At 36.7% G+C, this 12,134-nt stretch overlaps 1 protein-coding gene across 1 annotated transcript; it reads right to left on the bottom strand.

Moving 5' to 3' along the window:
• Positions 1–2,530: 2,530 nt before the first annotated feature.
• Positions 2,531–11,529, bottom strand: LOC116246773 (protein NUCLEOLAR COMPLEX ASSOCIATED 4). The gene is made up of 14 exons (XM_031618636.2): positions 11,008–11,529; positions 10,249–10,341; positions 9,207–9,280; positions 8,950–9,011; positions 7,627–7,755; positions 6,730–6,821; positions 6,352–6,450; positions 4,954–5,012; positions 4,675–4,849; positions 4,396–4,569; positions 3,984–4,140; positions 3,286–3,343; positions 3,094–3,199; positions 2,531–3,014 (listed from the first exon to the last, which is right to left on the bottom strand). Exons 1-14 carry the CDS (start codon positions 11,404–11,406, stop codon positions 2,814–2,816), a joined length of 1,878 nt encoding a protein of 625 aa, XP_031474496.1. The 5' UTR covers positions 11,407–11,529; the 3' UTR covers positions 2,531–2,813.
• Between the last annotated feature and the right edge of the window lie 605 nt (positions 11,530–12,134).

The following is a 12,134-nucleotide window of genomic DNA, read 5'->3' as shown; positions in this document are numbered from 1 at the left end:
CAAAGTGTCAAGTTCAAGAGTTTGAATCAAGTTTTAAGCGACAGAGCTTCACGAGAGGAGCTTAAAGTTTTTAAATTTTGATTAAAACCGAAATATCATTTTTCAAAATTTTATATACAACACATAAATTTTTTTTAAATTTATATTTCCACTTAAATTTATTCAAGTCTTCAAATAATTTAAGTTTTAAACTTTAAGAAATACTTATATGTAAACAAATAAAAACTACAGATAACCACTTATGAACTTTACCGAATTCAGCCCGTTTAAATTTCAGACCTCTAAAATTACGCACAACTTGTTGACGATGACACTTTTCTAACGCTCCGGCACATTTCTTTGACCTTTGAACTGAACGCAAGACGTCCCTTGACCCGTCTTCTTCTTCTTCTCTTCAATTTTATATAGTAAACACTAAACAGATGTCCATCACAGTTGCATCTCCCTTTGTCAATAGCACGCAAGTTCTCCAGTTTCTGGCCACCTTCTCACAGCTTTCTTATCAGAAGAAGGAAGAAGAATTCCTCCTACCACTTCATGGCCAGCGAGTTGCTGCCATCTGCTGCCTTCGAACGAAAGCAAAACAAAGCCAGGCCACTAATTGGCACGCTTATTAAGCAAAAAGATCAGAATCATCAAGTGTTCTTATTAATTGACATTCGTCAACATCAATACACTAGTGCAGCCATTCCCTTCCACCTTTGAAGCATAATTGTGTCGTTTTTACCAATTTTGGCTGATGATTGAAACTTGAATTTCTGGGAAGTCTAATTTGAAATTCTTGAAGAAAAAGCACGGATGGAGTTTTCAATAGTTGTAAGGCGTAGATGGATGTGCCAAAAAAAAAAAAAAAAAAACTGTGGATGAATGCTAAGAAATGCCTTTTTATTGTTAGTAAGATGAGGTTAGGCTGGCATATTCATTGCCAAATTACAGGAAGCAGCACTGATTAGAGAAACTGAATTTTCTTTCTGCTTTTCGAACTCCATCATCTTAAAGCTGAAACCTCCTGCCAAGCATATCAAACTCTAATTTTGTTCAACCAAACTTTTCTAAAAGCAGTTAAGCAAACTTGTATCTGAAAAGTATATAATAATAACAGTGACTGATGAAGGGTATTAGGCCCAAGCCCCATCTGCGCGTGCATAATGCATTAACCAAAAATCCTTCCCCCAAATCTGCCCTTACTTTAAGCATCATGTCACATAAAAACCACATGGTTGTGTTTGGATGACACCTTTGAAAAGTGATGTCCTGTGTGAAAATAAAGTTTTGTGATAACCCGGTCCTTTTAACTAGCTCTTGAAACCTGGTTTATGTGTTTTGGTGACAAGTCAAAAATGAAATTTTCTATCAAGTTATTCACTCCCTTTTACAAATGGTGTTTCATTAAAACTGGGTTTTTCGCAAACCCAAGTTTCAACCATAAACACCATATATTTATATTTATATGTGTCTGTGTGCATCTCTCTCTCTCTCTCTCTCTCTCTCTCTCTCTCTATATATATATATATATATATAATGTCCAGGTCTGGGTTAGGAAAGTGAAACAGCAAACCCTACATGCCTTGTCCTTATGACGTCATGGATGAGATTTGCTACAAATAGGAGATTGCCATCTATATATCTAACATTTCCGGACTCTCGAAACACATTAACTTTGCTCTTTTCTGTAGAGATAAAAATGACGCATAACTCAGCACGTTGCAGTTAGGTTCTACATCAACCTAACCTTACCACGCAACTTAGCAAATCAGATGTAATGCAAATGTTTATGCGGAGAACACAGGTTGAAATCACCACTAACAAATTCTTAGCTCGAATAGTGCCATCTCACACAATAAATTTTGTCCACACGTCTACTAGACTCCCCAATTTTTTATTTTCATCTCACCTCAGCCTCTTGTTAATTACTTATTAATTGCCTATGTAGTGATCTGTTGGATCCTAATCATCTTTGTCCATCTCAAAGCAACGTTGTAATGTCCGTAACCACATTTTCGTGCAATTACATAACTGCCGGAACGAGTTCGAACGAAACCCATATCTGAGCCTTGAGACCAGTGGTACAGGCCTCTGGATGCATCCCTGCTACTTCGGCCTGCACGTTAATGGCTTCAACTTGTGTAAGGAACAATGCTTACGCGATTTGAACCACGTCATATATGATAAGATGACAGAAAGACCACCCGATTATTAGCTTGCCAATTTCTTGCAATTCTTTTCCTTTGTACTTTGAACAAACCTGTCATTGAATTAGGTTACCCAACGATTCACCTCTAGAAATATTCCCCTTCTTTTGTCTTGCCACTGTACTGATAACAGTACATTGGTTAGGAAATGAATGATTATGATGGTCTTCATATTCATATTATTAAATGAAAACAGTACGCTGACTATAAAATGCATGCTTACGATAGTATTTCAAGAAAAACATGTTTATGATAGTCTTTCATACTATCAAATGCAAACACCATGCGACATCGTCTGAACTTTCCACTGGTAGACCAAGAGACTCGGTACACAAAAGTGGCCAAAAAGATCAGCTCATTTGATAAAAATGAGTATACAGCTCAGAAAGTTAAAACAAATTTTACCATCAAATATCAGAACCAAGATAAAGACGTATTCTATGACGAAGGTGTACAGCGAGGATGGCGGAAAATTCATGCCAGCTCAGCATGACTTTATGACGCAGTAAAACATTGATTTTGCATCACACCGTTCAATACATACAAGATGATTTAATTGCTAGCACCTAAAATATCGTCAGCAGTAAAGAAGGAGCTACCAAGAAAAAGAAGGACGAAGAATCACTCACATCTTTGCCTTTTTGACAATGTATCATCAACGCTAATATTAGAACTGTCAGTTATACGCTTTGGATCAGCTTGGTTTTTTTCACCATCCTGGCCGATCACAAATGTCCACCCTGCAAAATCGGCCTCAGAAAAGAGAGACGTCGGTGTTGTCTTGTAGAATGCTAGAGGCACCTGTTTGATCCGGCGTCCAACCTGAAATTTACCAATTTTAGTTGAGTTTCAAACTTTAGTTAAACCATAGTAAGAAGATGACAAGATGACTAGAAGTAACCTCTTCTTTAAAGATTGTCCCATATGAACCCGAACTGAAATCTTTAACTTCAATCTCAGATGTTTTGGCTCGAACAGTTAAGTCATTCTCAAGTGATAACACAAACCTGGTCATATCAGCATATCAGAGGAAATAATTAAATGATAAATTGCAGAAATCAGATCTAGTCCAAAGAATATTTAGACAAATCACCTAGAAACTGCAGGACAGTAGTGATGGCGCAGATTGTCAACCTCCCACAAGGAACTTTCTGTGAAAGATCGCAAGTTCATGGGCTCTTAGACATGAACACAATGAAAGCAGAAAGCAGCACAGCAGTAGAAAAGAGATTCATAAGAAGCACATTTTGTTTTTCAATACGGAAACTTTTTTCTAGAAGACAGATTCTAGAAAAAGCACTAGGGATTTTTTTCCTTTTGGGTAAAAAATTGACTTCAATCTTACAGCATACTTACACTGCAAATTGTGTTAGATACTACCTGAGGCTAACTACTGCAAGTAACTATTAACATGTTGGAGATAAAAAAAATGCATATAGGACACGTAATACAGAAAACATATAGAGAGCCACCAAACAGAGGCAGCTTGTGATTTCTCAAATTTGTTTTCCATGAATTTGGAAGCAAAAGTAGAGGACCCTTCCGTCAGAAACAAAAAAGATTATCACAAGCACACAAAAACAGAGACAAACAATAAAGAATGGTACTTCGAGATTTAGCTGTCATTGATAAGGCAAACTAAGAAATCTGACAATTGGCAAGAAACTGCACTTGTATTTTAAGCATATTGGATGACTGACTCTATAAGAAAAATAATGACATTTAATTCTGATGATGATGGAAAAGATAAACAATCGGCAAAAATGATATTTTCTTGTATAGCAATCTTACTCATGGCATTGGTCTTTGCTGGATCACTTTCTTCGTTAACAAATGGATCCATGCCTGGTTTCTTGCCCACCTTAAGTACACAAGCATCTGATTCACCTTTTTCATTGAACTCCTTTGGTTCAGTCGAAGTGTTACCATCAACTTCATCATCAAAATGCTGCAAAAGCAACATAAAAATCATTAACGCCCACAGTTGGAGAGGCAGAGGCTTCTGCAACTGTTTTAGAAAAAGGAACCATCCAAACAGCCCAAACATAAAAGCACATGCATTTACACTTGTAATTTGTATCTAAGATGCATGCATCGCTTGGCAGAATTAGACAAAAGAAATGCAAACTAGGAGCCCCCTTAAGCTATTATCTCATATATGCACTGCCAAAAGAAACCCAAGATAAAAACCAGATGAACCTACCTGGTGAACTAAAAAGTTGATTGACGGATGCCTCCTAAGCAAATTGTGAATGATTGCAATAATAACCAATGATCCTGAAGGAGGTGCGGACAGAGCCAACCTGCTTAATTTCTTGGCAAATGCAGCAGCTAAATATGCTGGGAAAAGTGGGGTTTTCAAACAGGTATCCAGGAACTGCAGAAGAAATGGAACTGTAACCAAATGCCTATGCAAACTCACCAAACAGAAACATATATTAGCTGGAAAATGCTAGATTTGACAGCTATTATCGTTAGTTACCTCAAAAAATTTGGCTCGATATTTCACCAAAAAAAGAGATGGAACCAGTAGTGCATATAGTTTTTCATAGAATCTAGGGTACTCGAGGCCATGCTGTGTCATGAGAACAAAAAGGCTACTGAGTGCCATCACACTGACAACACCCCCAGCATCATATGATCTTGTCAAGAAATCACTGTGAACTCATCAGATAATTATCAAGTTAGTTACAAATTGAAATTGAAATTGAAATAGTTTGTCACACCAAGATACACCAAAAATAACTATGAAAGTGTGTACCATAGAAGCAGAGGATTTGCAAGGTTAGGTATGACAGCTTCATGTAGATCAGTAAGAACCTGACATTAATTAAAAAGGAAAATGTCAAGGACAGCACGGCAAAGACAGTAAATTGGACATACATATGTTATTCTGCGGATATTGGGACAGAGAAGAAATACAAAAACATGTAAAATTGTAAAGCTAAACAAGAAGCAACCCAATATGGGTTATTCACATTTTTAATTGAAAGAAAGAATGATCGTCATAAAATGTTACTCGAAGATTGGTTGCTGTAGATCTGACAAACAGAAGATTGCATATTGACTAAGAGAAACCAAACATTTAAAAGTTAAAACAGTAAAACGTAAAGACAGTCCAAGCTGCCACCTCTTCAGAACAATAGTGACGTGAGCAATTTTAGCAGCAAGCCAGACAGTGCCAGTGGTTGGGGCTACAGTAAGAATATCCATGTGAACCTTGTAGTAGGAGGCTAAGATGGTTTGCTGCATAAGTCTCACAATTAAGGCTAATAATCACTTTCAACTAAATTTAAACACTGGATTATTGATAGTCCTGAGTCCTGCATTATGGGGATGTGCAAATGCAGCATAATTTGATCATGTGACACTGATGGACATAGTGTATTTTAAATTGGACCTATATGTCACATCCCAATATTGAGACAGAAAAGCAATAATTCCAGGTCCAAACGCCGACAAAAACTAGCAGCTACATGCTCAACAGACATGACCAATCGCAACCTGGCATGAAAAAACATAGGATTTTTTTAAATCAGAAACAGATGAAGTTCTTCATGCCATTGACAGCATACCAATTACTAGAATTATTTAGGATGATATCAAACGTAAGCCAGAACTCTATTAGGACCTGCATATTACTATCCAGCTGACAGCAACATCAGTGGATTAGATATGTGTCAAGGCAATCCTTTCATCATTTTGATGTGTCAATGAAACAAAACACGCTCTTTGTTTTGCAAACGTGGTATGGAAACACTTAACAATTCTCCCTTACATTCTGAAAGCTCTTCTAAAGTGTCTAGAATCCACGACCAGGTTAACCAGTGAACATATATGATCATATTGCTAAAAAAATTACTTTTTACTACGTACTGTGTTCTATAATTTCTTTTTTGAGTTTTTGACAAGTCATATACATTATGATTTCCTCCTATCTATGCCTGCGCTTCCTGGTCTTCCCAGTACTGTTGAAGATATGCCATTTACATCATTTGTTGCAATGAAAGAAAAGCTGCTGAACTTAGAAAAATCCATATGCAATCAAATGCCAAAGAAACTACAACCTCAATGGCTATTGTGAAAAGGCTAGCTTACACTGTGCACATGCTACTTTGAGAGCAAATGAGATACTTCAGATTCTGTTATAGAAAGGTACCTTCTTGTATAGGTCAAGAGGGAGTGGCAGCCTTAAGAAAGACATCCACGCCTTACTGAATCTGTTCTTCATTTTCTTAAGAATAGAAGTCACTGAAGCCTAAAACGGATATCAGAAAAATGGTTACAATCAAGATCGAGCATCTAGTACAGAACTTGATACCTTGATTAAAAAAGCATAGAAGATAAAAGGACGAGAAAAAACTAAACTTCTTCTAAAGGAGAGACAATGTTCTACAGAAAAGATGCCTTCTGATATTAAAACAGGAGGTCAAGCGCAAGAAAAATAAACAAGAAAACCTTAAGAAAGACCCAATGCATGAAGTGGATAACATGTGTTTGTTCTTTAGGATATAAAAAGATATATTTACTCACTCACTTCATCGGTGACTTTTTTGGATTCTCTGAAACCATCCTTCACAGCCAAAACCTTTTCTGATTGCTCAGAGTCAGTTTCTTTTGATGATATTCCTGAATTGATGAAGCACACGAGTATACCAATTAAAAATAAATAAAAATTTTTACTGATGCAGTGATTAGCGTATTGGCTCTAATATGGGAAAAGCACTAGAGAAGAATGAAAATGAGAGGAAATGCACAAAAATAGGAAGGAATTCAATTGCAATGGGAAAACAGGGTTTTTTTTTCTTAATCTTCAATTATTCTAAAACAAAAGGTAAGAGTTCCTTTTAAGAGGGATAAATCATAAACCCTAGGTCCAAATTTGATCCCGGATTCCCAGCCTCATATAACAACCAGACCGTAGTAAAACATTATATTTCACTTCAGATAGGCTGAAATCTGAGCATGAAAGAATAGTGAATAAATCAATATATCATAGATGAAGGAACCATGATAACCTGTAAGATACCAATCAGTAGAAGCTAAGGACTCTGCATCAGATCAGAACAAAAAGATATTTTGCTCTAATAGTCTAATTAACTAAAAACTTGAACTTTTAATCAATATATATTAATAGACTCAAGGTAACCAAGATGGCTTACATATATCAAATTTGGCAAGATTCACAAGATAGCGGTATAGCTTGTAGCTTGGACTAAATGTTCTACAGATTTGAGTATCTTATCTGATGCAAGTCATTCACATTTGACAACGGTCCCCTTGTACTTAGATTTCTTAAATCAACAGAATAAACACAATTCTGAAAAAGCAGAGGCAGAGTTTATACAGCATCCATTTTAATGGTTGAGGCAACAGTAAGATCATCAAACAACTGTGCCACCTCCAACAGAATAATCACACACAGGTTACTTGCCTAATGGGCTCCAGATGTCAAGCTCAAATTGCTTATCTTCTTCCTTGAGAATAGCTTTAGGAGGCATATGTGAAGGAATTAATGAAAGAATATCATGTATATTGTACATGACATGGTCCAATTTGCCACCTGCAAATTCAGGCAATAGCATGAATCACATTCAAATTCATTGACAGCGGCATGAGCAAATAAAAATTTCAAGCTTTTATGATATGTTGCATCACTAATCTGGTCCTGATCAACACAGGCAGCGTTAGTATTTTATAACATTGAAATATAGAATCAATTCATTTACTCATGTTGAAAATCTCATGCACTGCCACAGTAAGTGCCATGTATTGACAAGCAAAGCATTAAAATAATTGGATAACAAAAAAGAACACTAACAAACACACATTTATAATGTGTTACTTTTATGATATTTTATATATCATGTCAGTTTACATCGTAACTTTTTCCAGATGCATACAGGTTATGGTACACATTTTATAACAATGGACCAATCCATTAGCTCAAGTTAAACAACTCAAACAGCTATAATAAATGTTGTGTATTGATGAGTAAAGCATTCAAAGCAATAGCATAGCAAACAATAACTTAAAGTACTTGTGACTTGATACAAATTAATGCAAAAAAGAGCATTTACTACACATCTTGATGAAAATTTAATTTTGGTATGCTACTATATATATTTAGATTCGGTTCCTCATTGATAAAACCATAGTCACAAATATTGTTCTTGGATTTTTATCGGCAAGGTTTTTCTCAAGTATTTATCGGCAAGGTTTTTCTCAAGTATTTATCGGCAAAGTTGTTTTTTTAGGGAAAATCTTGGGCAAATGTCGAAGTTTTTTAAAAAAATACAAAATCAAAATGTTAGGTAAAAATACAAGATACAAAAAACTAATAAATATTGCATTGAATTTAGGAGGTTATGTTACATACCTAAAACAATAGGAAATAAAACAATGAAACAAAAGTTCAAAAAAAATAAAAACAAAAAGTGAAACAAACAATAAATGAAAAAACTGTGATAATTTATTTTTAACAATTTTTTCAATATATCGGGATATTTTCCCGTTTTTATCATTTTCCTTAATTTTTTTCGTTAATATCACGATATTTTCCAAAATATCACGATATTTGAAGCTATGAAACTATACAGGTTGTGGCACATGTTTTACGATAGTAGGCCCACATCATAACTCAAGTATAACTTAAACTATTTGTATTTGTATTGCAATATTCAAACCAATTGCACAGATAATACCAACTTAAAATATTTGTATTTTAACGAAGAAACATAGAAAAAAGAGAACTTACCACTAACCTTCGCTGGATTAAAACCCCTAGACAGCTTAGCAGTGCCAATGTATAAGAAATAACTGCAAGATTGAATAACAAAGCAGTTTGTATAAGCTTCATTCACATTGAGATCAATGCATATTGCATGTTTAACCACTTCGACAAATATCTTTTCTTCAAGAATAAGCATGCAGCATTATCAACCAAGTAACTAAAAAGCTCTAAAATAATATGATCAAGCTCTTAAAATAACCTGAAAAGCGAAAGGGACATACCAAACATCTACAAAATTGAAATATTTTGATTTGAATAAGCTGAGTAAGGTAGCCACAGAGTACTCAGAATAAACCTACAAATCAAAACAGAAGCCAATAAAAAAAAGTTATTTGGGAGATGCTACTTATCAATCAGAAAATAAGGAAGCAGCCACTCTTCAAGACAAAGATAAACACAAGAAAATACTAAATCAGCACATGGCCCATGCAAATGAATAGGCAAGAGGAGAAAAGATTAACACAATCCTGCTATACTCTCTTGTCCACCATATGATGCGATCAATTTTTTATCAGTATTTTGTGCATGCCTGGGTTTTGTTCTCTCCCCCTTTTAGTTATTCCAAATGCATGCAGGCCTATGTCTCATGTCTGCAGGACCTCTACAGATAAATGACACTAGGTGGTTTACTTAAATGCTTCCTCATCTACATTTATTCACTCTGAAGATATGATAACCGAAAGAGATTCAAAAAGGAAAACGAAAACTGAAGACATGAAAAACCGGAAGTGGTGCATGTTCCACAAGAAAAATACATAGGTAAGTGTTTTATTAGGCATGATCTTGACACCACCTTCTCGAGTAATACTAGAGAGTTGTGACAAGGAGAAACACATTTATGAGCATGTCATTTCACTAACCATGAAACCCTGGGAAATTACAAGTGCCTAGAAGAAGTTACCTACTCACTTGAAGAAAATTAAAGAGAAGTGTTCCTTCAAATTTAACCAACAAATAATTTTAAAATCTAGACTTCTCCCACAGCCCAAAAAGAATTCATATAGACAATAAGGAAGTAACTGCCAATTTGCCAAAAATCCCAGAAATGATCAATCACACCAACAGATTTAACTAGCACTTGTTTGAATTTGGCAATGTCATACCCATGTATATGAGGCACATAAACAAACCTAAACAACTATAACATTTAACGTCACTCAAAAAGACACTCCTTGTAATTTTTTTATTGAGGTCGCAATCTTGTGCCCCGAATGCACCATAGAAGACACAACAATAGCATGCCAATTGCATAAGCAAACTTACAATCTTGTGAAGAAACCTAAACAAAAGATCCGATTGGAATGCGCCACTTTTGCCCTGTCTAATGAATTCCATGATAGCATCCAAAGCGATATCCTTGAGAAAGAAAAAAAGTAGGAATAAAGAGATGTTAGCATGCGTAAGCATAGTAAAGAATATACGGATAGTCTTAAACGAGGAGATTCTTATCAACATTCTTTCTCAATAATTAGAACCACCATTAGTTTCCAATAACACCCATCTCTATTAGAATGTGAATCACGCACCAAGTTACCTAAACTCTACGTATTAACTAGGTAAAGTGGTCAAGCTTCAAAAACGAAACACATGCGTATGCATCCTTGTACATGAATGCATATAAGCATGGATATATAAATCGACAAAGACATAGATTAAGGATGAAAAATGTCCTTTAAAGTATTGTCTACCACATAACTGCAGGTTAGATATGCCAAAGTTCATATTAAGTAAACTTATACTAATTTGAAAATGATTAGGTTGCATGGTCTGAATTTGCTTATATATATGTGCCGGAAATCACTAAGCTACACGAATGTTACTGAACGACAAGTGTAATTTCAGATAGACTTCGCTACCAAATAGATTTCATTCAGTCTTTGAGCTTAATCATTCAGAATTCAAATGTCCGACCCTAAAAAGAGCGAGGCATAAGCATAGGAACGAAGCAATCAAGGAACAATCCGAAAGAGAGAGAGAGAGAGAGAGAGAGAGAGAGAGAGAGAGAGAGAGAGAGTCCCTAACCTTTAGGTTTTCGTCCGTCTCCGGTGACACGGCGAGTCCGGACAGCAAGTCGAAGAACTCATCGAACCTCGCCTTGAGCCAGTGCCTGTAGATGGACTCCGCGAGCTCCGCCTCGCCGACGCCACCGCCGCCGGCCGGCGACCGCAATGTCGACGAGGCGTCCCTGAGGGAGGACGAGGACGAAGGGAGGGTGGGGACGAGGGGAATGAAGAAGGATTGGAGGGAGAGAATGGACTCTAGGGCGACGTCCAGAGGAGGCGGGGAGGGTGACGGCGAGAGGACGGAGAGGAGGATGGGGGCGTTGTTGAGGTGCGCCCTCGAGGTGAGCAGCTGGTGCCCTAGCTTCTTCAAATCCTTGGCGGTATACTCCGGCCGGCTAATTGTCGGAAAGCTTGGCATCTTTCGCAGGAAGGGGATCCAAAGTTAGTGTGAGAGTTCGAATCGGTGCCGGAGGGAGCAGCTCTCCTGTGCCGAACGGAGAAGAGCGCGGGAGAAAAGCCAGTGCGGCGGGGGCGGGGGCGGGGGCGGGGGCGGGGGCGGAAGTGACAGCCTCATTATTTTTTTGAAAAAGCAGCGGTGAGAGAAGGGGAAGGGAGAAATCGGATCGGATTTTTGTCCAAATCCAAGTTGTGATAGTAAACAGATCTGGTTTGGATCGACTTAGGTTATCAGACTTGCCATTTACCAAAACTTGGATTAACTTCATCCATGAATTAACCAATCCAGATTTTTATTGAAATTCTAAATTCTTATTTTCTATATCCATTTCTGGTTAGGCTAGCATGAGATTCAACTTTTATATATAATTGGTTTGGTCCTTTATTGGATCCAAGTTGAATAGGGAACATCCAAGTTGAATAGGGAACTTGAAAATTCTGATTTGGTTATGAAACTGCATACTGTTTTCAAAGCTAATTAGTAACTGATTGCAGATCTGTGTATCAGATCGAACCAATGAGTTCGAAATCAAATTGGTAATCGGATGCATTTGCCTAGAATTGCAAGCAGTCACATTTGAGATCAGATCAAAATCAAATCCACAGTTCTAAAAGTACCAGAATCCTTTTATTAACTCCGGTCCATCAGCAACTCTTGTGTACGACACCTGGATAATTTAAATTCTGGTT

This window comes from Nymphaea colorata, chromosome 2 (genome assembly GCF_008831285.2).
Source record: "Nymphaea colorata isolate Beijing-Zhang1983 chromosome 2, ASM883128v2, whole genome shotgun sequence".
Classification (NCBI taxonomy): domain Eukaryota; kingdom Viridiplantae; phylum Streptophyta; class Magnoliopsida; order Nymphaeales; family Nymphaeaceae; genus Nymphaea; species Nymphaea colorata.
This window is presented reverse-complemented; position numbering and strand designations above follow the sequence as displayed.

Excerpts from the sequence above, each read along its gene's own strand:
- LOC116246773 (XM_031618636.2), bottom strand. The coding sequence starts at position 11,406 with ATGCCAAGCTTTCCGACAATTAGCCGGCCGGAGTATACCGCCAAGGAT. Across the intron at positions 4,850-4,953 it reads GCAAATCCTCTGCTTCTATG|TGATTTCTTGACAAGATCAT; the intron begins GTACACACTTTC and ends ATGAGTTCACAG. Across the intron at positions 3,015-3,093 it reads GGACAATCTTTAAAGAAGAG|GTTGGACGCCGGATCAAACA; the intron begins GTTACTTCTAGT and ends GGTAAATTTCAG.